Below are 25,817 nucleotides of genomic sequence, written 5' to 3'. Positions count from 1 at the left end.
GGGGGGGGCGGGGCCGCGGAGGAGCACTCCGCGCAGCCATGGCCGCTTCTCGCGAAAGGGTCGCGCACTTGCTGAGGCAACTGCAACGCGCAGCGTGAGTGCGGGCGGCGCGCGCTGGCGGGCAGGGGATCGGAGGGTGCGGCCGAGCCCACGCAGCCCCCGGGGAGCAACTCGCTCGGGCCGGCACGTTCTTCGTCGTGTCACTTTCGAGAATTTGGGGACCGGGTACCGCAGTGCGCGGCGGCCTGGACGGCGCTGTGTGCCAAGCAGCCAAGCAGCCAACCGGCCAAGCGCGGGGCGATGAGGCTGCTTTTCCTCTGCCTGATGTGCGGTTTAGGAAAGCAAGGCCCGGAGAGGAGAGCGCCTGGTCCCAGATCTACGCAGGCAGCGGAGAGCTTGGAACAGTGACCCAGAGAAATGCATGTATCCAATCAACACATATGTATCGGGTGTATGTAATGTGCCCAAAACTGTTCTAGGTGCCGGGGATACAAAGACGAAAGACTCTGCAGCAGAGTCTAGCAGGGAATTGCATGAGCGGACAGGAGTGAAACGGGCCTCTACAGAATACAGCGGACAGAGGCTGTAGAAGAGAGAGGGATGAGAGAAATCACCAGGAGCTTGACTCCCCGGCATGTACAGGGCAGTCAGGGTATTAAACGTTATGACACGTCTGACTCGCCCTCCAGAAATGCCGGGTACATAGTAGCTGCCTGATAAATACTTGTTGAATGCGCATGTGCACAAGTCCGCCTGGGAACACATGGGGAAAAAATGAGCTAACAGGTGGAGATAAATAGGGGGAAGGAGGGGACTAGAGAGGAATTTCAGGCAAAGGGAAGAGCAACACCAGAGGCAAAAGCCGTAGTTCCAGGATCTAAAAGTAGCTAAAGACTGGACCTACCATGATAGGAGGACGTGAGGAAAGAAAAAACAGATGGCGAAAGACCATGAATTAGAAAATAGCCAAATTTACTGGGCACTTACCAAGCACAGGGCGCTGTCCTACACACTTTACATGTACTACTACTAATAACTCTAATCCTTACGGCAACGCTATGCCAAGCTGTATTATTATCCTTCTATTACAGATAAAGAAATAAAGGCACGGAGAAAAATAATTTGCCCAGTGTCATACACTAAGCAAGTGGCACACCCATAATCTGGACCCAGGTGTTCTGGCTTCACTGTCCTTGTTCTCAGTCCTATGCTAAGGAATTTTAATTGTGTCCTGTAGATAATAGAAAGCTGTTGAAGCAATAGTCCTCACTGTGAAACATACTCTTTGAGATGCCCCATGAAAAAAGAATCCCATGGCCAGATAAGTTTGGGAAACTAACCAACTGCTGCATCACCCTATGGAGAGTCAGGATATACGTCAGCACACAAAGGGCACTGAGAACTCCTGCAGGGAAGAAAAGAAACAAAAAGTTTAGCTGTATTTAAACTCTTTGTTCTAAACCTGTGTCATCACAGAACTCTTTATCAAGCAACCCCATTCATATCCCTTGGAACCAATGCCATGTAGAACGTGTTTTTGGAATAGCTGCATGCAAAGGAGGGTGGCATGATTAGAATTAAGCTGAAGCTTTCTGGTGGCAGTGGAGAGGAAAGACTGGAGGTAATTGTCAGGTTCCAGCTAAAAGGCACCAAGGAGCGGCAGTTGGTACAAGAGAGTAGATGTAAGAGATATGGAGATGTAAGAAAAATTGGTTAGAATCAGCAGGATTTTGTATCTGATTAGTGAGACAGGAGAAGTGGAGGTTTCTGGCTGGGGCATCGGTAAACAGTGGGGCCATTTACCAACGTAGGGACTGTAAACTTTAGGAGGAAGATGATAATCATTTTGAGTTGGACATGCCTCACGTACATCCAGGTGAAGACCCCGAGCAGGTAATTGAATACATCGTTCTGGAGCACAGAAGCGAGTTGGAAACACATCCATATATAGAGGGCAGTTGACACCATGGATGTAGAAGCAAAGGCCTTGACAAACTGTATTCCTAGAAGAAAAGGGCTGAGGATGAAGTCCTGGGGAGCAGCACTGTGTGGTGCTTTGTTCTTTGTATTTTTTTTTTAATCCCATGTAGAAAGTGAGAGATTGCAGGTAAAAATCTTGGAAAATTGGGAAATGGTATCATTGGGCCCACATTTTGCCCGGGGAAAGTGTGCCAGAGCTGAGGTGAAGCTGTGCCCACCTGCTTTGGACAGGGCAGCACTCCAGCTTCCTGAGAGACAACTCCCTCCGCCCCAGGGCAGCCCACCACTCAGTCCACACACACACAGCAGCTGTGCTGACGGCCAGCTGCTCTGGCCTCATTTCTGTTACCTGCTGGCCTCTTTAGGCACCTGGATTTGCACATGATTTGCACTCTGACGGCTGGAAAAGGAACCAGCATTAAAGGATAGGAGGGGTGACCAAAGAGGTGGGGGGACGGAAGGGAAGGAGGGAAGGACAGTTTGCAGTGCTCTCGTCCCCAGGGTACCGCAGGGAACCAAGCAGCCTAACATCCGTGGGACTTAAGTGCGTGTGTGTGTGGCGGCGGCGGGGGGGGGGGGTGGTCAGTCAGGGCAGATAATAAACAATAAACTAGTAAGTAAAACTTAGAGTATATTTGATGCAGCTAGGTACTAAAGAGAAAGAGAAAGCAAAGGGGGATGGGGTGTTGGAGGAGAGGATGCTATTTTAAAGACAGAGAAAACCTCAACTACTTACACTTTCCTGTGGCTGCTGTAACCAATTACCATGAACTTAATGGCTTAAAACAACACACATTTATTATCTTACAGTTCTGGAGTTCAGAAGTCCAAAATCAGGTTTCCTGGGCCCAAATCAAGGTGTCGGCAGGGCCACATTCCCTTCAGAGGCTCTAGGGCAGAGTCCATTATCTTGCTTTTTTTTTTTTTTTTTTTTTTTTTTTTTTTTTTTTGCTGTACGCGGGCCTCTCACTGCTGTGGCCTCTCCCGTTGCGGAGCACAGGCTCCGGACACACAGGCTCCGCGGCCATGGCTCGCGGGCCCAGCCGCTCCGCGGCATGTGGGATCTTCCGGGATCGGGGCACGAACCCGTGTCCCCTGCATCGGCAGGTGGACTCTCAACCACTGCGCCACCAGGGAAGCCCCATTATCTTGCTTTTAACAACTTCTAGAGCTGCAGCGCCTGCATTCCTTTGCTGGTGGCCCCTTCCTCCATCTTCACAGCCAGCAACATAGCATCTCGCTTCAGCGGTCACATTGCCTTCTTCTGTGTCAAATCTCCCTCTGCCTCTTTCTCAGAAGGACACCGTGATTACCTTTAGGGCCCACTCAGATAATCCCGGATAATCTCTCCATCTCAAAATCCTTAACACATCTACAGAGTCCCTCTTGCCACACAAAGTAATATTGACAGGGTCCAGGGATTAGGACCGGAACAGCTTTGGGGCTCAGCTCAGCACACTCACTGGGGAAGTAACTGTTGCAGAAGGACCAGTGAAAGGGGGGTGCAAACCACGTGGCTCTCTGGGGACGTATCTGGAGGTGGAGCATGCCTGGCATGGTTTCAAAACAAGGTGTCTGGATCAGACTGAGCGAGAAGGAGATGAGGCCAGAGACACGGTGGGCATGTCGGGGTGGCCAAGGATGACCCTAAGGTTTCTGGCCTAAACAACCAAAGTTGAAGTTGTCATTAAGCTGGGATAAGGAAGAGGCTTTGAGGGGAAGACCAGGAGCTGAGTCTTAGGGAAAATGTGAGACGCCTAATAGACATTCAAGTGACGATGTCGAGTAGGAAGTTGATTCTGGAGTTCAGGAGAGAGGTCTAAACAGAAAGATTAAAGTGGGAGTCATCAACATAGAAGGTGATCCAGGCCATGGAGACCAGGTGAGGTCACTCAGGGAGTGAGTGAGTGTGGAAAGAAAAGAGAAGGATCTACGGGCTGAACGCTGGGACCCTCCAGCATTTAGAGTCAAGAGCATGAAAAGAAACTAGGCCAGGAGCAGCCAGTGCAGTAAGAAGAAAACCAGGGAATTGTGTCCTGGAAACCAAGGGAAGAAAGTATTTCCAGGGAGGAGGGAGTGAACGGGAGGATGCAAATGACAGGTCTGAACTGAGAACTGAGTGGTGTATTAGCACCGAGGGGAGGGCCTTAGTGACCTGGTAAGTTTGTCAGTGGAGACATGGGGCAAAGGCTCATTGGAAGATGGTCCAGAGAGAATGGGAGAAGAGAAATTGGGGAGAGCAGGTGTAGTCGGCTGAAGGGACTACAGTTGTTGGATGATGGTTGGTCTAATATGCGGAAGTCAACACTTTCCTACTGATGGATCAGATTTGGGGGGAGGGGGATTTTGATGACGCAGCAGAGGAAAGGAAGAACCGTTGGTAGTGATGTTTTGAGTCGCTGAGCAGGGCTGACGTTTAGTGCACAGGGGAGAGGTTGGCCTTTGCTAAGACCGTGGCCAGTTTATTAATAATACCAGGAGGGAAGCCAGAATAATCGTGCCAGAGCCAGATGGCGGGTAGATAAGAGCCTTGCTCTAACCCTGCGGATTTCAGGGGGCCAAGGATGCGTGGGAGAAAAGGAAATGGAGTCAGTGGATGTAGGCGAGGAGGAGAGAACCAGAGGTGAGCAAGCAAGCCAGAGGGGTTAAGAGGTTGAGAGTTTTAAGCATGAAACTCTTAAATATGCTGACAAGGATCAAGTTAGGGGGAAGGCTAGGACATACAGAACAGAGGGAGGTCCCAAGAAAGCAAGAGGGGGTGGGATTCAGACCACAACTAAGGAGTAGGAATGATGAATTGAGGTAGCCTGAAAACTTGAAAAATATATAATAAAAAGAGAAGAGGGGATGGGTGGAAGGAAGCCTGTGCTCCCACAGTCCTTCGTGTTGGATAGCTTCAAGTCTGGATATTTCCTTCCCTTTGAGTCTCTTTTCTTGTCCTGGAGGGGCGTAAAGCAGGGAAAGACCTCAAAAGTAGTGCCTTGTGAAGGACAACGCCTGGGACTTGCCTAATACCGGTTTTCCTGCGGGAGCCGGCAAATGGCTCAGACCCGCCGGGATGCTGTTGGGGAACCATTCCACGTGGCGTTCTCAGCCGTGCCCACCAGATGGCAGCCTCGGCTCATGGTGGCGCGCACACCCGCCCACGCCCGCTTTCACTTAATTCACAATTTTTGAGATCTTGACCGTCGTTGAGTTTAACCCTTTTCCTTCCTTCCTTCCCCCTTTCCCCTCTCAGATGTGTTCATTCTAAGTCTGCAGGCGGGGGACAGGGGGGTGGTATGCACGCACGTACCTACTGGACCCACCGGGACAGGGTCCCCTGGGCAATAGAGAGAAGCATAAACCCTTTTGCGAGGCTCAGTCGGATGGCGAACAGCAGGAAGAGAAGCCGGAGAAGAGACCGTCCAAGAAATCGGAGGCGACCAGGACAGGAAGGGATACGGAGGTCAAGGGAGGGAAAGTCTCGAAAGAGGAGGGCGTGGGAAATGCGTAGAGGAGCGGACTGAGAACTGAGCCGGGGTGAGGGATTCGGCGAGAAGAAGGTGACAGGTGTGACAGTAGGTGTGACAGTAATTTATGCGGACTCGGAGGGTGGGGCCGGGGAGGGGCCGAGCAGGCGGAGCCGAGAAGGGACGGAGGCGCGAGGTGATGACCAGGGTGGCCTGCAGGCCCACTGAGGGCTTCCGGAGGAAACGGCCCAAAGGCTGCTGGAAGAAAGACGAAACACCCTGACGAAAACGGGAAAATAACACGGGAAGTTCCGGGGGAGAAGGATGGGGGGATGGGGTGCGAGTAGTTTACACTGGGTCAATTTGGCCAAAGCTCCTAACCTAGGAAGAGCTGAGACCCCATCTTTTTGGGGGGGCGGCTTAAACAATAGAAATTTATTTTTCCACAAATCCGGAAGCTAGAAGTCTGAGATCAAGGTGTCAGCGGGGTTGGTTTCTTCTGAGGTCTCTCTCCTTGGCTTGTGGATGGCCGTCTTCTCTCTGCGCCTTCACATGATCTTCCTCTGTGTACGCCTTGCGTTATATGAGATTCCATCTTGCTAGCAGGTTCGCTCTGGAGACTCTCCTTGCTGACTTGATGAAGCAAGTGGCCTTGCTGGCCCAGGAATTCCAGGGGCCATCTAGGAACTGAGGGCAGTCTCCAGTGGACAGCCAGCAAAAAGCCAAGGCCTCAGTCCTATAGCTCTCCGCGCCCGTTCCTCACGTCCCCCGGAGTCGCCAGAATGGGTTTGCGAGTTGCTGCGTCCATGTAGGTCCCGAGGCGGCAGCGGCCGCCGGGAATCAACCCGATGAAGCCGGGAAGCGGACAGAAGTCTTTTGGGAGAGCGCGCAGGGAGGCCTCGGGTGCCCGGCCGGAGAGGCCCTCGGGCGATGCCGGAGGGAGTCCAGCGCCCGCCCCGGGGCCTCGCCTGGCCTGCCGGTGGGGACGGGGGCGGGGCACCCTCCCTTAAACCTTCCTGTAGCCCCAGAGCGCTCATCCCAGCTCCCCGCATTTAACTATAGCTTGAGAAATAAGTGGAAGAACGATCCTACAATGCTGGGAAGACTCTGAGTCAACTTTTTGTCCATGGTGATTTCTGGCTTTTTCTATCGTGGGGTGTTTGCCGTAGCTACTACTCTGATAGCCTCTTAAGACCAGAATGCAATGTGTGTTACTTTAAGGCTTCTTATATTCTGGTTTTCTGGTTTCACGCTACTTTTTCTTTTCGTTTCCCTAGATGCCAGTGCCCAAGTCATTCTCATACTTACTCCCAAGGTAATAATACATTTTGTGTTTGGCCACAATTTCAGTTTCCACTGTTGGCAATACATTTGGGCAAACTGTAAAGTAAGAGAATCAAGGCATGTGATAGGAAGATTGGTGAAAATTTTCACTTGAAATTGGTAGTATGCAGTTCTAATTATACTATCTCAGCTGAATGTATGCTACTGATTATGTTTTTCGCTCAAATATGTATTTAATGCTATTTACAATGTCTTTCTATTTTAAACAGAATTAGTTGCCAAAGCTAAAAGTGGTGACATAAATAGGATTTTAGGGTTGTCTGAGTTCATCAAACAGAATTAATCAAGATGCAATCTCTGAAAGGTGCTAATACATCCCCAAAGAAGAGTCTGAAGAACAATGCGGTTCCCAGAAGGAAAAAATTTGTTTGGATCAATTTTTAAAATAACACTCTATTTCTTAATAATTAAAAATGACAAAAGTTTTCAGTTCCTACAAACATCTTAATTCTTACCAACTCCATTGTCCACAGAGCAGTGGGCAGCTCACTGTAGCTTCAACGTGTCCTCAGAATGTCACATGAATTATACTGACACAAAAACAGATTTCACCTCTTAGGAGAAAAGGTCAAATCTAAACAGTGGTAAGGGATGGAAGGGAGGGGCCTGCCCACACAGGATCCTAAGCAGAAACTCACAAAGAAGGCTGTTGGGATTAGAACAGATAGAGTAACTAACTGAGGGCTTTTTCCTGCCTAGAGACTGACTCATCCTTCAGGATCAGCCAAGGGACCTCCCCCACCCCGCCCCAGTCATTAACAGCCATCCACTAAGCAGAAGCATGCCGTGCCTTCCAGGCCCTCATGGACACATGCAGAATTTTGTCTTCAGCTGATTTTCTGCTATTCTTAATTGGTTTCAACAAAGAATCAGTAATTTTCCTATTTGGGGCTATAAAATTAGTAATTTAGAGAAAGATAATCTCAGTGTTTTCTAGGATCCAATTTATGTCTTTTCCTAAATTTTAGTAACAGGAGTAATAGATTATTTCTTTAAAGCCTGTTGAGATCAAAGAAATTTGGATTATGATTAAGGATACCCTTGCCAAAGGTAGATTTTTGTCCCGTTGTGGTCTCTTTGTCTTGTAAAAAAAGGTAATAAAAATTGTTCTGTAGACTTTTTTCAATCTTATTGAAAGACTGTTAAAATAAATAGATGAAAACAAAGATAAAACCCACTAAGTAGAGCCCTCTTATTGTTCCAATATAACAGAAAATCATTTTTGCCATAACTAAACCTGATATTTTGTAAAGAAATATCAGTTTATAAAAATTTTTAAATTTCCCAAAGAAAACTAAATAGTTTACATGTATAAGCTTGAGAAATATAAATATCTCACTGTGATAAGTACCCCCATAGAGAAAATCTTAATTTAAATAAATTATTACAGTTGCTATAAGAAGTATAAGCAGGACTCTAATTAATGACTTTACTAATAGTTGTTCCCTGATAATAATTGAACTCTAGAGTCTAGAGGATTTTTTTCTAGTGGATTTTTACACATTATGTTTTCAAAAGTATTTCTTAATTTCAACGGAGAAAAGATTTTAAGTAACTTTATTTTCACACAATCTGCATCAAGCTAGCATAACATTCTCTTAAAATGCAGGTTTTAATTTTAATCTAATAGGCAACAATGAAACCTGAAAAATGTATTTTAGGTAAGGCTTCAAGGGAAATGTTTATATTCACTGCTGAAAATCCAATTCACTATCAAATGACAAAATTTTTGCTCTTTTTTTGAGGCCTACTCTGATGCTGATTTTTACATTTCTAGCTCCTGCACTTTCACCTTCTGGGAAAACAACAGATTATGCCTTTGAGGTAGATTTAATCATTCTTTCTTTCTTTTATGAATGACTTGAAAGAAATGCAATCAGAGTATTTTGCTAATGCATTATTATCTCACTTGAAGTCTGTTATTAATAGATGTTCCCTAACCTTATTATTTGATCAGCACCTATTTAGCAAAGTACTTTGTCAGGATAATGGAATATAAATCTTCTGATAACACGAGTAATGTGTAGAATACTGTTTTCTGTACAGCCATTAAAATAGAGCAAATTCCCAGTTCTACGAACTCTCCAACTTATATGTTGTATGATAAATCTCCTTTAGTTTTATAATTATAACAACCCCAAAAGAGGTTCAAGTAATTGGTTGAAGCAAGAATAACAGAACAGTTAATTCCGATGAATTTTTATCATACTGTAATTACATAATTATTTGTATAAATCCCTGTCTCCTCCTAGTTCAGGGGTCATAAATTAAAATGTGACCAGAGGCCTGACAGTTAGTCATTCCAGGAGCAGGCTGGGGGAGGACGGTGCTGAGTTTGCTGAGAGCACAGGCCCATCTCAAGGGTGCAGCCTGCCCTCAGCCCCCTGTGATTGCAGCCACACTGGAATGCAGCCCGGTGCTGCCCGATGATTCAAGAGAGATAGAAATCCAGATGGTCACATTGCTTTTTATTTTTAATTAGATAATAAGAGTCATTATCGAAACCAAGAAAAAAAATAGAGAAGAAATTTAAACATAACATCCATCAAACATCGATCAAACAAGTCTTCAGGCCAAAAGCGACCCATCATGCATTGGTATAAAAGCTCTTCTCTCAGCTGTAAACTTTATGAGGCCATGTTTCTCTTGTTCATAGTTGTGTTACCAGAGCCTAGCACATCCTGGAACATAGCAGACACTCAGTAGTGTTGGTTGGATGGGAGGATGGATGGATGGATGGATGGATACACGCATGCAAGGGTGGTTGGATAGATGAATGGTTGGAGGAGTGAATGAAGGCACTAAAACTACACAAAGATGACACCATTTACGTTGGAAAATAGGAAGATATTTGTTCATTTAAGTGTGGAGGCAAGAAGAGGCAAGCATTTCAAGCTGAGGGAGCAATTGAGAGATTATGATATATTTGGGAAAAAATAAATAATTCCAGTGTGACTGGAGCCAACGTTTGCTTAAAGAAGTATGATGAGTGTGAGGCCAGATGCGATGACCTAGAAGGCCATGCTGGGGAATATATACTTTATTCTCTAGACAATGGGGAACCATTTCAGGGTTTTAGAAGTGAAATGACCAACTCCCTAAACACCCATCACCTTAATCTTTTTTTATTTTCAGATGGCTGTTTCAAATATTAGATATGGAGCAGGAGTTACAAAGGAAGTGGGCATGGCAAGTATTTAAGATTTCTACAGTCTTCTACTATAAACGTTACATTGATTTTATTTTATTTTATTTAGGCTTTTTTAAAAACATTTATTTATTTGGTTGCGCCGGGTCTTAGTTGCAGCATACGGGCTCCTTAGTTGTGGCATGCGAACTCTTAGTTGCAGCATGCATGTGGGATCTAGTTCCCTGACCAGGGATTGAACCCAGGCCCCCTGCATTGGGAGTGCGGAGCCTTATCCACTGCACCATCAGGGAAGTCCCTGTGTATTTTAAAACAAATACAAATTGACAGCAGTTGAGTCTTTTGTTTTGGACTCAACGTTAAGTTTGCCAGAAGTATCTAGTGTAATCAAACCTAACTTATACATTACTTTTGTTACTGTAGGACCTACAAAACATGGGTGCTAAAAATGTTTGTTTGATGACAGACAAGAACCTCTCCCAACTCCCTCCTGTACAGACAGTGATGGATTCCTTAGTGAAGACTGGCATAAACTTTAAGGTTTATGATAATGTGAGGGTGGAACCAACTGATAGAAGGTATTCTTTGATTGTCGTTAAATTTACTTTAAGCAGAAGTCAACACATACCAATGTTGATTGAAACTTGCCCCAGGCCTTATTTAATGGCTCGGCAATTTATTTCTGAAAAACCCGACATATGGCCTTTATTTTCCCTTCTCCAAGCTTCATGGAAGCTATTGAATTTGCCAGAAGGGGAGCTTTTGATGCCTACGTGGCCATGGGTGGCGGCTCCACCATAGACACCTGCAAAGCCGCTAATCTGTATGCATCCAGCCCTGACTCTGATTTCCTGGACTACGTCAATGCCCCCATTGGGAAGGGAAAGCCTGTGACTGCGCCTCTTAAGCCTCTGATTGCAGGTAAAGACTGTTTGTCTCTTTTATTTTGCAACTGGCAAAGGCCTCAGGAAAGACACAAGCCAGTAATTTTGGGGTGTACGTTTTCCAAAGTTTCCTGATTTCTTCATTTCCATATAGTACCTTGTTTGGAGATCGAAACAGAGAGCAATTCATTCATCTTTAAAATTCTGAGTTTCATTATTGCACAGACAGAGAAAATTTGGGTCAGTAGTAGGAAAGTTTGCAGAGTTAAGCTATGAAGTCACTATGCGGAAGAGAAGGGAAGGTCATCGTCTATAGATTATTAGATCCTCCTGTGGGCAGGTTTGTCTTCTGAGCCCCTCTCGGTTTTGTCCCACTTTGCCAGCCACTGTGGAGTTTAAGGGGAACGTTCCCTTTTATTTTTCTGATGTTGACTCAACCCTTTCTTCCACCTAATGGCTCCTCAGCTGACCTGGGGCTTTGTCTCTGCCCTGGGACATGTGGCCAGCGTGGCCTCGTCACTCTGGGCAACACCTGCTCTGTGGCTGCCAGGGCACAGACACGCACATCCAAATTAGGATCGCTTGTCTGTTCCACACGGACCTTGGGATCTTTCTGTCTTGTCTTCCCTCCCATTTTATGGCTGTCAGCATATCACTGTCTAAAGTCTTACAGCTAAAATGTACTAGCTAGAAAATATCAGGTTTTTAAAAAATTTAATTTAATTTAATTAATTTATTTGTATACCGCAGGTTCTTATCAGTTATCTATTTTACACATATTAGTGTATACGTGTCAATCCCAACCGCCCAATTCATCCCACCACCCCCACCCCCAGGAAAGTATCAGTGTCAAGTCTTGTCCTCTCTCTCCTCCTGCCCTCCTACTCCCACTGTGAACGGGCCCTGTGATGGGGCGGGAGTGAGTTGACAACAGATGAACCGCTTTGACATGAACGAGTGATCAGCAGGGAGCAGCATAATTGATGTCTGGCAAATGGAACCCTCCGGTGAAACTGTGTCAGCATCACACAGAGGGGTGATTAGTAAAGTTTAGAAACTTGACAGAACTACAAAACCGCAGAGTCCGGCAAAGGCACAGTGTTACCGTTCTTGCTGCCAAGGGGGAATAAAGATGTCTTTTAGAGACGGCAAATACGAGTTTTCTTCCCAGAGAGGCCGAGAGGCCTGCTTTTGAATTCCCAACTGCAGCTGCTTAAGCTCTGACGCTAGAGGAGCCCGAGGCTCCCAGAACTCCTCCCTGTTATTACAGAAACAGACATCACACATACACGTTAAACACATGTGTGTAATAAAGACATGGACATCATGCATACATATTAGGCGTACATACATGTTAGTGCCAATACGGACATCAAACATACGTGCCAACACAGTGCACACACATCAAGTGCACATACATGTTAGGTTTACATGCATGTTGATGCAGACATGGACCTACATGCTAAACATGCGTGCATATTGACGCAGACACTGCCATCACACACATATGTTAAACACGGATGTGGCATGTTAATGCCAACACAGGCATCAGACCTGTTACTCACATGTTAATGTAGACACAGTCATACCCGTTAAGCATACATGCATGTTAATACAAATACAGACATCAGGTGAGCAAACAAGCGCAGCAAAGCTTTCTCCTCTGACCTTGCTCCTTATTTCCTAAGACTTAATTATCTCCACTGACCTTTATTTAGATGCTTTATTAAAACTGACGTTTTTTTGGTTCAAGTCCCAACTACCTCAGGAACTGGGAGTGAAACTACTGGAGTTACCATTTTTGACTATGAACGCTTGAAAGTAAAAACTGGTAAGAACTTTGCCCATAAAAATTTTTTTTTAATTCTTTCTCTTACCTTTCAACTAACTCCACCCCCTTTTCTTTAACCCTAATATTTAAAATTCAAGGAGTTACAGAGTTAAGGAAAGGGTATGTACATAGACACATTTTCTTTCTTTTCCCACATACATATTAAAAATATGAAGCAGTCTAATAAACTTGTTTTTGAGAATTACCTACAAAAGCTTATTGAAATGCCATGAATCTTAATTGGCCATTTTTCTGCCCAAGTTAGTGACTATAGATCAGTGATAAATGGTTATTCCCTTTCTTAGACATCTTTTTTACATTCTAACTCAACTTCATTGAGGTGTAACTTTTATATAATAAAATGTATACATTTTAAGAGTCTAGTTATGAGTTTTGACAAATATATAACACAGGTACCCACCACGCCAGTCAAGATACAAAACATTCCCACTTCTCCAGAAAGTTCCCTCATGCTCCTTCCCAGTCAATCCCTCCAGCCCCATTCCCAAGTAACCACCATTCTGCTTTCTACCTTCTTTGTCACCTTTATCCTGTCTTCTTCTCTGACTCTCAGCTAATGTGGGGGAAATGTCCCTCTCCTTGAGTCTGGTTCAATATCCTTCTTCCAGGCCTTCATAGTGGAATAGATTGGCATTGAACTGCACATTTATGGTAACTTCTCTTTTTAAATTACATTATCCTTTGACATTGTTAAAGACAATAAAAATAGAAACCAGCATTTAAATTCGACCTTAAATTTTTTTAAAGACTTTCCTGTCGTATTATCTACTGTGATCCTTACAACAGCTCCGGGAGGGATGGAGGCCCTGTGTTATTAGAGTCTAATCTTATAGAGAACTCAGAAAGGCCCAGACACGTACCAAAGACGTGCAGCAAATCACAGAGCAAGGACCCAAACCAGTGGTTTGCTAGTAAACCAGCTCTCCAGAATTTAGTAAGTAAATAAGCCTTGATTTGGAGTGTCTGTGCGGTGTAAGTACTCCGCCATAGCAGATGACGTCACTCAACCTGGAGCTGGGAAGACATGGGTATGTGGCTCGTGTAAACTGCAAGGGGCTTTGGCCGCTGAAAAACCTGGTTTCTGACCCCAAATCTCTTCCCGCCGCTCCTTGCTGCCTCCCTATATGAGAATGAATCTTATCTCATATTTTAATTTTTTTTTAAAGGCTAATGAGATCTGGAGACTTATGGTGTTTTTTTTTCATTTATTTATTTATTTATTTTTGGCTGTGTTGGGTCTTCGTTTCTGTGCGAGGGCTTTCTCTAGTTGTGGCAAGCGGGGGCCACTCTTCATCACGGTGCGCGGGCCTCTCACTATCGCGGCCTCTGTTTTTGCGGAGCACAGGCTCCAGACGCACAGGCTCAGTAGTTGTGGCTCACGGGCCCAGTTGCTCCGCGGCATGTGGGATCCTCCCAGACCAGGGCTCGAACCCGTGTCCCCTGCATTAGCAGGCAGATTCTCAACCACTGCGCCACCAGAGAAGCCCTCATATTTTAATTTTTTTAGGATAATTTGTTACCCTAAAGTTATTTAATTTTTTAAAAATTGTGTCCGTACCTATAGCCTCTGTTGAAAATCCCTGCCTTAGGTATTGCTTCGCGAGCCATCAAACCCACACTGGGCCTGATCGATCCGCTGCACACCCTGTACATGCCTGAGCGGGTGATCGCCAACAGTGGCTTCGATGTGCTTTGGTAGGTACCCATGCCACCTGCAGGGGCTCTTTCGGTACTCGGTTGACTGACAGTATGTTACTGCTGAAAGCACTTGTTAAGCACTCACTGATTGTGCTCCACAACAGCGCTGGCTTTGGCTGTCATTATCCCCTTTCCTGAGTGACAAAGCTAAAGCTGTAAAGATGAGGTGAGGTCCTAGGTGAGCCACAAACCTGCTGTTTGGGATGGACCGGCCCAGCCACAGCTGCAGCCACGGGGACACAGGGAGAGGAGCAGCGGCAGCTGGCAGGCAGCATCTCAGACCCACAGCACTGCCTCTGCCGCACTAACCAGGGGATGCCAGGGCTGCAGCCTCAGGCACACAGCAGGGGCAGGAGCGCCCACCGCCGGAGCTGGAAGGGCTCGCTGTCGGCACTTGACACGCATCATCACTTCACCACAGCTCTGTGCCGCACAGAAAAGAAAACTGGGCTGGAGATGTCGAGCAGCTCGCCCGGAGTCACACCACGTGCTCCCCTGGCTTCATCTGCCATGTGCTGACGGCTCCCTCATCAGTGTTTCTGCCACAGGCCTCGCTCCCGAGCTCTGGGCCCGGTGTTCCAGCGGCATCACGGGGACCCACGGGTGCTTCACATTCACCTGGTCCAAAAGACCCTATTCCACCCATTGCACATGCACATTTCTTCTCATTTTAACATCTCTGAAATCAAGGCACATCTGTATATCTGTGGCACGGCAGTATGGTTTTCTTCCTCAGTGGTAGTTTTTTTTTTTTTAATGGTGCATCTTATAAAGCATGGCATCTTGAAGTTGATGAAATCTTACAATTCTCTCCATCCCCCCACCCCTCACAGCTTCTCCTCCTGGGTCCCTGACCTCAGCGAGCAGCAGGACCCAGTATGGACTTCTCCCTCGCCACGTGCCCACACCGAGCCACAGAGCCCCGCCCTTGTCTGACTCAGTCTCTCCCATCTGCTCCCGCCTCAGCTCAGGCCTGCCCCAGCTCTTGCCTGGACAGTATCCAATCTCCTTATCAGTCTCCCTGCTTCCATCCCACAGTCCTTCTGTCTGTCCTCCATACTGGCCTCAACAAGCTTCCAGAATGCAATATGACCACCGTGCATACACACGGGCATTTACACACACACACACACACACACACACACACACACACACACCTCTACCTTACAAGTCTGTCATTGCCTGTCCACACCTACTGTCTGAAAGCCAAAGTCCCTGCAATGTCCCCAGTGCTGAGCACTTTATCTGCTTGGAGAACTCTTCTTTCACTTTCCACTGGAGCATTCTGTCATTGATGGAGCCTTTGCTGACCCTCCCCTCCCCTCCCCTCTCCTTAAGAACCACTCTGGCCTTTGCTCTTACCCGCTGGGGGCCTGTGCATTGCTTCGGAGACACCGCTCTTCACACGCCAGTCTCCCTCACTGCACTGCAGGCTTGTGTGCTCCTCCCTCCCTGCTCCTTGGCACAGGGACCGTCACATCATCGGTACTCAATTAACAACTGTCGAGTGAAGTTCACACAAGCAGGAGACAGCAGAGCTAGGGTTCACATCCAGGTCTACCCAGGTCCACGGTCTGCTTCTCTTACTGCATTACACTGCCCGCCAAGAGACTGGAGAACACTGTGTCCACCTCCATCCTGGCCAATGTTGTCAGTACTCTGAAGAGTTGTCCTCTGATAACTTGGAAATAAGATTACCCTCCCTAGCTGTGAAGTGCATAATAAACATATAACAGCCTAAAGCAGTCATGTTTAAATGAATGACTCACAGGCCCAAAGACCTTGCTGTCAATAAAAGCGGACAGTGGGCTCAGAAGAAAGGAGAGTGAGGGCAGTGGCCCTTCCAAGGACTGACCACGGGAGAGCGCACGTGGCCCGAGGAGTCTGCCCCTGAGGCCCAGCAGCCTGGTCTGAAGATGGACACACCCATGTATTCAACCTTAGAGGCAGTTCCCCTCGTGAGGGCTCCAGGGGCTTTCTGACCATAACTGGGCATCCACAGACTTGCCAGTAGGGAGAATGGATACCTAGAAGGCTCAGGTGTCTGTCCCCCTCAGCAGTTATATTTCTTGTTATAAATCAATAATCAGACTTCCAGGTTTTACACATCGTTTCTGTGAGCTCAGCTCAGTGAATCTGCCCCTTAAAGACAGATCTGATCTTGCGCCCAGAATCAAGATGCACAGCAGGGCAGAGGTTTAACTCTGCACCTTGGTGGACTCATCAGCACCCCATCCACCCCACGTGGACACCTCCTTCTTGCCTTGCCCAGATTTCCTGTTTAGAACCACAAACCCATAGCTTTTGTCCACCAACTAATTCTTTTTGAAGTTCTAATACTTTTTCAAAAGATGTTATCTGCTTCACACATGTAGAAGAAAGTAAATTCTCCATTCTAAGACTGAAAACTACAACTCATGCACAAAGTAGTTCATGTTATACTGTGTTCCCAACAAATCCTTGATCTAGATGATTGTGTTTATTGTCATCTTCTGCAGTCGATTAGCTAGAATTCATGGCAGGCCAGTAGGTAAAGGAAGCTCTGATGCTTTATTCTTTTTTTTTTTTTTTTACAACTTTATTGGAGTATAATTGCTTCACAATGGTGTGTTAGTTTCTGCTTTATAACAAAGTGAATCAGTTATACATATACATCTGTTCCCATATCCCTTCCCTCTTGCGTCTCCCTCCCTCCCACCCTCCCTATCCCACCCCTCCAGGCAGTCACAAAGCACCGATCTGATCTCCCTGTGCTATGCGGCTGCTTCCTACTATCTATCTACCTTACGTTTGGTAGTGTATATATGCCCATGCCTCTCTCTCGCTTTGTCACAGCTTACCCTTCCCCCTCCCTATATCCATTCTCAAGTAGGTCTGTGTCTTTATGATGCTTTATTCTTAAAACAGCCAACCCTGAATTTAGAGCATGTTAAGAAGAAAGAATTAGATTTTTTGTTCAAGCCAAGAATTAATAATAATGGTGAATGATAAGTTTTACAGAGTGCTGGTACTTTACATATGTGAACTTAATTTTCACAGCAGCACCATGAAGAAAGACTATGATTTATCCTCATCTTAGAATCACAGGGAGGATGGTGACTCCCCTCAGGCCCACAGTGGGAAAGTCTGGTGCCAGAATTTACATCTGGGGGGCCGACCCACTGCACTGTACTCTTATAGGAGGCTAGTGTAACTATGACCCTTCTTGGATGGGTAATGTGGTGTTTGATCAATGCAAGGTATAAAATGGTAAATATACTTTAGAAGGAAATCATTTTTCAGATTCAGTGCTTTTCTTCATGACTTAAATGTTTAAAAATTCAACATCATAAAGATGTGCTGGCACTAGAAAGGAACCATATGTAACCTCACACACACTGGTCAAAAACATTGTCGTGCTGTTAATGTCAACTTCACTGTGTTAATTGCTATAATAAGCAATGACTGTCGTGGACAAGAGGCTGATTAGTGAGATGAGTTGTGATGATCAGCACTACAAAGCATATCCACAGGGGGGTGCGTACCGAGCATTCTGAGACAGTTTGTGATCTGAATGCAGGAAAGGAGGAAAAGGATGCTTTCAACTGTGTATTTTAAATATTCCTTGTTAGTCACGCCCTGGAGTCCTACACTGCCCTCCCGTACCACATGCGGAGCCCCTGCCCTGAGAATCCCATCACTCGGCCAGCCTACCAGGGCAGCAACCCCATCAGTGACATTTGGGCAGTCCACGCACTGAGGATCGTTGCCAAGTATCTGAAGAGGTATGTCGCCCAGAGGGGATGGAAACAGAACAGAAAAACCATTCTCCACCTTCACGTGAAATGTGGCGCACCAGATCCTGAAATGTCCTGAGCAAGCCTGCTCACCAAAAAAATCAGTCACTGTACATACAGAAGCACCAGAGACCAGCTCCCTCCTCTGGAGGGAGCCCCATGAGGACAGATGAAAACTGGATCCTTTGATCTGAAAAGGGAAAGATCACGAGGGGACAACCTAGGAGCCCCTAAGTTATGAAGGATGCAGGTAGAAGGTTTATTCATCAAAGCCTCAAAACCAAACCTGGGGGAGGGGAGATGTCCTTTGAGATCTGGCTACCAAGGGCAGAAATGAGAACCACAGATGAGACAGATGAGACAGATGTTGGCCCTGTCCAGAGGCACACGGGGTGGACCCATGAGCAAACGCACATGAACTCAATTTAAGAAATAAATGAGTAGAGATGTCTGTCCTGGGAGATATGAAAGCCTTCCTAAAAAGATTCCTAAAAGGTTTGGAAAGATTTATGCATGAAATAGCCGTAATAGACTCCTGAGAGAGAGCAAAGATATACTTAGAGATGAAAACTGATCCCTGAGACATTAAGACTTGTGCAAAGTCGAACTCCCCTTTGTAGTTATACACAACGGAGGGCAAGAACAGGGCAGGTTAGGACTCGATGTGCGCGCGGTGCCTCCCCCGGCCTGGAGGGAGAGGGGCCCAGGACAGCCTTTTGTAGTAGAGGTAGGGGAGGGACACAGAACTACCTCCAGCTCGGAGCCCAGCAGGGAGGATTTGTCTGGGTAGAAGCAGATGCAGATGAGGGCCAGCCAGGTGTCTGACGGGGACACAAGGCTTGGCACGGCCGCTGTGGGAGGTAAGGGGGCGAAATGGACAGAAGAGAGGCTGAAGCCCCATCACCTTCTGTCTCACCTCGTTATCTGGGGATAAGGAACGAACACTGGGTTTTGGAAAGAGACACCAGTGCCTAACTCTTCCAGATGAAAGGAGGAAAACGGCTGTGGCACTTTTATTTCATAGCAAGAACCCTCACTCCAGGCAGGATCACAAAAAACCACGTGGGAAGGGGTGCCCTTGGCTGTCTTAGGGTTCCTCCCTGGGGCAGGGTTTCCAAGCCTGGGAGCAGGAAGGCTGAGCTGCATCTGAAAGGGGCCTTTGAGAAGTTGCTTTTCCAAAGGGGCACTGAGGAGGGATGGAGCAAGTAAAGGCTTGCCCTACAATAACATCCCACTTCCACAGTAGTAAGGGTTAAAATAACATGTGCAATTCCCACAGACACCAAAAGAGGTCTCCAGTGGGTCCGATTTGGGGTGGTATCACAGAGAGAAAGATGTCTGGGCGGCTCATTTGGCCAGTAAGTAGCCCCGGGCGACAGGGACTCACTTCAGCAAACCAGCCTGGGCCCTGTGCCTTCTGAGTATGTGTTTACTCTGAGTCCACTCACAGCCGCAATCAAGGTCATTGACAAGTGAAGAAGAAGAATGAGTCTCAGGGCACTTTTCTTGAGCAGCTTTCATAGTCCAAGGGTCAGTGCTTTCTTCCCCTGGCACTTTTATCACATGAGCAGCCTGACAGCATATTTATTATGCTTTTGCTCAAACTGTTAATGAGAAAATATGTTTCCCTTTGGTTTTCGTCTAGAAGACAAGGTGTCATTTGAATAACTTGCCTAATTTTTCTTCCTATTGAGTAGCATTTCTTTTTTTTTCCAGATCTTTCCCTAAGGCGGCTCTTTATTCACTAGGAAATGCCAATGTTGATGTGTTATTGTTAGGTATTTATATCATCCACAGGGCTGTCAGAAATCCTGATGATCTTGAAGCAAGGTCTAATATGCACTTGGCAAGTGCTTTTGCTGGCATTGGCTTTGGAAATGCTGGTGTTCATCTGTGGTGAGCAAATTTGAGATTTTATTTCTTCACCTAAGCTATTGCCCTTAAATTTTTTAAATGTTTATAATTTAGGACATGTGGTCAGATTTTAAATATGCTATAGAAAGAAGATATTTAACTTAGTGTCCCATAATATTTTCTTAATTCAACTGCAGTTTATCGGGTCATAGATTTTTTTCCTTTTGGTAACAGCTTTTTTGAGCTATTAATTATTCACATACTATATAATTCACCCATTTAAAACTTTCAGTGGCTTTTAGTATATTCACAAAGTTGTGCTACCATTACCACAATAAATTTAGAACATTTTATCACCTTAAAAAGAAATCCTGTACCCCTTAGCTGTCGCCCACCAATCCTCCTATACCCCCAGGTCTTAAACAACTACTAATCAACTTTCCGTCTCTACGGATTTGCAAATTCCAGACATTTCATATAAACGGAATCATATAATGTGTGATCTTTTGCGCCTGGCTTCTTTCACTTAGCATCATGTTTCCAGGGTTCATCCCATGCATGTATTAGCACTTCTTTCCTTTTTATTGCCAAGCAGTTTTCCATTGCACCGATATACCACATTTTATTTATTCATTCATCACATGAGGGACATTTGTGTTGTGTCCACGTTTTTGGCTACTATGAATATTGCTGCTTGAATAATCATGTACAAGTTTACCTGGTGGACATATGTTTTTATTTCTCTTGAGTAAATACCTAGGAGTGGAATTGCTGGGTCACGTGGTAACTCTGTTTAAAGTCTGAGGCACTGCCAGGCTGTTTTCCACAGTGGCTGCACCATTTTACATTCCCACCAACAGTGGATGAGGGTTCTGATTTCTCCACATCTTCATCACGTGTCATGGGTTTTTAAAACGTCAAACGCAGGATATTTTTTCTCCTAATCTCTCTCAGAAAGAAGGGGATTCGAATATTTGTCAATAGCCAGAATTAGTCTTTTGATCAGAACTTTATTGGTATGTTGCCTTAAACTTGAAAACCAGTGAACACGGAGAATTAAGAATTGGCCTTTGCTAGGGGAGTGCAATGAAATGTTCACCCTCAAACTCTGCTGCTGAGAGGAACATAGATGGGTCGACCTTTCTAAGAAGCAACTGAACAAAATCTGCCCAGAGCTTGGAAAATGTTTATACCCTTTGCCCCACTGATGTTACTTCTAGAAATGTAGCCTAAAGAAATAATCATGATATGATCAAAGAATATCCTTATAAGGATATTCACCTAGAAGTTATTTATAACGGAAACATTTAGGAACAACCCAAATTCCCAACAGTTTGGGGATGGTTAACTGAAGTTTAGTACTCAAAGAATAAAATATCTATTAAAATAATATTTTAGAAGAATAGAAAATGATATGGGGAAATGTTTATAAAGAATATTAAGTAACAAAAGCAATGTCAAAACCAGTGCACAATACGATCATAAATTAAACATATGCATAAGAAGACTAGAAGGAAATATTCTATAATGGCTATCTTGAGGAAATAGGATTATGGATCATTTTTCTTTTTTACAAAGAATATATATAACTTAAAATAAAAGAAATCAAACTAAAATACTGGCTATTGTTAGAAAGGTACTTTGAAAGTTACATGAACCCTTTCACATCACGGAAGCATGGTAAGCAATATTTTTCTGAATACTATGAAGCCCGAAAACAGTAAAGCACGTCCCTAAGTATCCAACAACTCAGAGAACCGATAGCTTCTGATCGGCCTCGTGAGAGATGACAGGCATGGGGCACCTTTTTTTGGATAATCATACAATTCACCAAAATACTTCATCTGTCTATGAAATGTAAATCTTTTAGCAAATAAAAACAAAGTCATCCAATAACCCACATTAATAGACTTACAGACCATTTTACTATTGTAAAACATTTCATTTTCAATACATTAACTGTAAATATATTAACTTGTCACAATGTGTATCTTCTGGGTCATCTAGTAAATTATCATATTGTCCTGTTTGTTCACTAACAATTCGAGAGGACAAAGAGTTTTCCCATTAAAACCAACCAAAAAATCCCCACAAATAAAAACGAAAATGCCTTTTCTGGATAGCCTTTCAGGCTGAAACAATCACGTATAATTCAACTCCCATTAGTATGTAGCATTTAAAAGAAGGTATCCATCATTGGCAAGACAGATCACTGGCGGAACAAGCTTGCATGTCTAGTGCAGTACATCTTGGCTCATAAAATTCCCACTGACATCTTCAGTTTGTGAAGGAACACACTGCCAAGGCAGTGCAGAGCAAGATAGAAAATGCATACCCTGAAGATTATTAAAGAAACTCCAAAGTGAATTCTTGATTTCTTCAAGATCATAAGCTTAACCAATGTGCTTGGCCAGCAACTTAAGCATCAATACTTTTTAATGCATACAATTCTATGAGCATTTGAATTTTAACATTTCAGAAGTTTTGTGAATGAAAACACCAAATATCAACTGCATGATAATGTATCCTCATAGGAATCAAAGAAAACAGAATGTCTAACTTTGTGGGTTAATAATATTGTCAAGAGACTGTGAAGGCCTCTCCCATAGAGTATTGTTAACTTGAATTTCTGATATCTGTATGTCAACATAAGGACTTTCTTTCTTTTCTAGCCATGGAATGTCTTACCCAATTTCAGGCTTAGTGAAGACATATAAAGCAAAGGATTATAATGTGGATCACCCACTGGTGGTAAAATCATAATAAATTCTTTAATTTAGTCTTAGATTCCTCTCAATTGCCATCAACGTATTTTGTCAATTCTTGATTGCTTGGAGTACAAGGTAAAGTAATTTAATATCTAGAATATGCACGTTTAAGACTGGCTTTGCCACGTCAGTCACCGTGTATCCTTTCTCCCCAGCCTCATGGTCTTTCTGTGGTACTCACCTCCCCAGCGGTGTTCACTTTCACGGCACAGATGTCTCCTGAGCACCACCTGGAGATGGCAGAAATACTGGGTATGAACCGTTAATCATAAATCTGTGACCCACATATGTGGAGCATTTCCTAGGATGCTTCTGAAGATAAACCATAAAGAATAATACCAAAAAATATTGCTTGGGATAATTTAATAATAAAATGTCAGTGACCTGCCCAAATTCCTATCTAACACTAAAATTCTGTAATTTTGTGTTTCTAAGAGTCTATTAGCAATGAAATGGAACCAAGTACTGCTTACATTAAGTTTACAGTAATAATATTTCCACTGTTTTCGTCCCCAAGGAAAGTGAAACTGTTTATATACTATTCATGTTATATATGGTTTTTGTTTTGTTTAATAGGAACTAAAAATGAATCTAAATCAGGAAGTAACAGTAAGTTCCCAGTTACAGAGAACCTAAACAACTAGAAACTTCGTAAAAAGTGCCCCAAAGAAGAATTTGTTTGCTGTTTTGTAGGATAAATAATGTCTATAATAATATACCCACAGTGCCTTTTAAATCTTACAAGAAATACAGTTACATTTAGGGTCACTTCAGTGTTAAGTAAAATATTGGTATTTTTCTAATAAAAGAATTCTTTTAAGTAAACTTAAGTATTCAATTAACTTTAAAAACATCTCTTCCCCTACTTGTTTTAGAAAGGGAAAAGCTAAAAAGAAAACTGCATTATGCTCCTCTAGCTCGAGCCGTTGGAGAGAGTAGTTCCAAGAAGGTAGGAACGACACAGATACCTTTCCGAACGTGTTGCTTCACCTCCACCTCCCACTGCTAGATCTCCCGGCATGTACTGCCAGAAACATGGCACCTACTTTTCCAAGGATCTTGTATCCTTTTTCCCTTTTGGACTGGGGATATTGTTCAGCTCTATGTTGGGACTCAGATCCTTTGTAAACATGCAAACAGTGTAAACAGGCAGGAGCCCAAATAGTAGGCTAGATGTATGGTAAACGGGAAAATTTTAGAGAGCCTAAACCTAACATTCCAGGCCACCAACAAAACTACTGAGAAACCAAGGCCTCTATTAGACAAAACCCAGGCCAGAGGAACTACCGATACTTTCCTCTTGCATAGGAATTTTTGGTTAATATTATTCCATATTTAGCCATTAAATATTTTTGTTTTAATTTTTACTGGAATATAGTTGATTTACAATGTTGTGTTAGTTTCAGGTGTACAGCAAAGTGAATCAGTTATACATATACATATATCCACTCTTCTTTAGATTCTTTTCTCATTTAGGTCAATACAGAGTACTGAGTAGAGTTCCCTGTGCTATATAGTAGGTCCTTATTAGTTATCCATTTTATATATAGTACTGTGTATATGTCAGTCCCAATCTCCCAATTTATCCCTCCCCCACCTTATCCCCTGATAACCGTAAGTTTGTTTTCTACATCTGTAACTCTATTTCTGTTTTGTAGATTAGTTCATTTGTGCCCTTTTTTTATATTCCACATATAAGTGATATTATATGATATTTGTCTTTCTCTATCTGACTTACTTCACTCAGTATGACAACCTCTAGGTCCATCCAAGTTGCTGCAAATGGCATTAAATATTTTGATTCCCTATGTAATCTTAGATTGTCTTAGCTTTATACCAATGTATTCTCTTTCCTACCTTCTCTTTTTTTCTAAAACACTTCACAGGAAAACCTGGAGCTTTGGATGACAGCAATCCCGGGAACATAAGAACCTCATAAACCCTGTATCATGTGTCACCCTCCACTTAATCCATATTTGAGCTGCCGCTGTGTAATACAGACTGGCCTTGTCGGGCAAGTTTTACCTTCCATCCAGCTGCTCTCCCAACTAGCTCTGTATCTGGTTCTACTTATACCTTTTCCTGGATAACATAAACAGGTTGCTGTCAGAGAACAGAAAGGCTAAAACTGATTTAATAAAATACTTCAGTATGGAGTGAGCCATACCTTCTAGTCTCTTTTTGACCTATACAGAGAAAGTGGACTTGGACTACAGCATGAGGCATCTTGATAATAAATAAATAATGCTACCTTGTGGTTACAGATTGCGGCACGTCCCGGTGATGAATGTGTCCAACCAGAATAGATGGGGGCGTGGGGCATGGGTTCCAAGGGTTTGGGATTGATTCCTTCATCTGGGAACTTTCACGGCCACCCTGCCTGAGGCCAGAACCTCCGGCTCTTCCAGATTGACATCTCTATGCTTTTGTGTATTAATTAGTAATTATGTCCAAATTCTGCCCTTACAAATCTCCAACCCCTGGCAACCTTCTTCCTCGTTCACCGATATCATTATCTACATGTTAAATACCGCTTTCTAAGAGTCTCCTTATTCTTAATTCTGCCTGACAGGTTGTATAATATACATTTAGAGGGACCTGCCCTTTGGCAACAGAGTCCAAAAACGTTTTCTAGCTAGAGAGAGGAAATATACTCCTTCCCTGGCCACGCCTAATCCATTTTTGTCACTTTCCTCCTTTTTGGCAGTTAATGGTGGAGGTTTTTGAACTTCTGTAGATCCTTGTCTCACCAAGTGTTTGCAAAGCGTTTGTCTTCTTCTCCTAAGCTGTCGCCTTGAGAAAGGACATTGAATGTGTAGACCTCTAGATGTCAGCAAATTCCAAGCCTTGAAAGTTACATAAGCTGTGTTTTCTCCTACAGATGCTCATTCCTCCTCATCCAAACACCAGCCTTCTTTCTTGGTCTCCTTCCTGTGCCTCTTTTCTGGGCCGTTTCTCTTCTTCCCACCACACAGAGGGCGAGCAGCCCACTGGAAATGTGAGAGCCAAGTTAGCACCCCTCCCCGCTCTCCGACTTCTCTATGGAGGCTCTGGGGGCTCC

At 44.4% G+C, this 25,817-nt stretch overlaps 1 protein-coding gene across 11 annotated transcripts in view; it reads left to right on the top strand.

Moving 5' to 3' along the window:
* Window positions 1–20: 20 nt before the first annotated feature.
* ADHFE1 (alcohol dehydrogenase iron containing 1) overlaps window positions 21–25,817 on the top strand; it is a 34,288-nt gene continuing 8,491 nt past the window's right edge. Inside the window, exons 1-14 of one of the 11 annotated variants that reach the window (XR_014291575.1) lie at window positions 38–94; window positions 1,828–1,893; window positions 6,710–6,747; window positions 8,554–8,600; window positions 9,912–9,965; window positions 10,348–10,502; window positions 10,649–10,845; window positions 12,562–12,639; window positions 14,250–14,355; window positions 17,970–18,122; window positions 19,932–20,030; window positions 22,661–22,739; window positions 22,912–23,008; window positions 24,643–25,754. Coding sequence is in view for 10 of the 11 variants with exons in the window: in XM_082601071.1 (XP_082457197.1) it covers window positions 1,835–1,893; window positions 6,710–6,747; window positions 8,554–8,600; window positions 9,912–9,965; window positions 10,348–10,502; window positions 10,649–10,845; window positions 12,562–12,639; window positions 14,250–14,355; window positions 17,970–18,122; window positions 19,932–20,030; window positions 22,661–22,739; window positions 22,912–23,008 (1,162 nt within the window). In the remaining variant the exon portion in view is untranslated. Of the gene's footprint in view, window positions 95–1,827; window positions 1,894–5,610; window positions 6,748–8,553; window positions 8,601–9,258; window positions 9,374–9,911; window positions 9,966–10,347; window positions 10,503–10,648; window positions 10,846–12,561; window positions 12,640–14,249; window positions 14,356–17,969; window positions 18,123–19,931; window positions 20,031–22,660; window positions 22,740–22,911; window positions 23,009–24,642; window positions 25,755–25,817 lie in introns of those variants that run through there. The other 10 variants (XM_082601071.1, XM_082601079.1, XM_082601074.1 and 7 more) reach the window with 10 other exon arrangements.

This window comes from Mesoplodon mirus (assembly GCF_964341445.2).
Source record: "Mesoplodon mirus genome assembly, chromosome: 16".
NCBI lineage: Eukaryota > Metazoa > Chordata > Mammalia > Artiodactyla > Ziphiidae > Mesoplodon > Mesoplodon mirus.
Note: the sequence above shows the minus strand (reverse complement) of the source record. Positions and strands in the feature narration are given on the sequence as shown.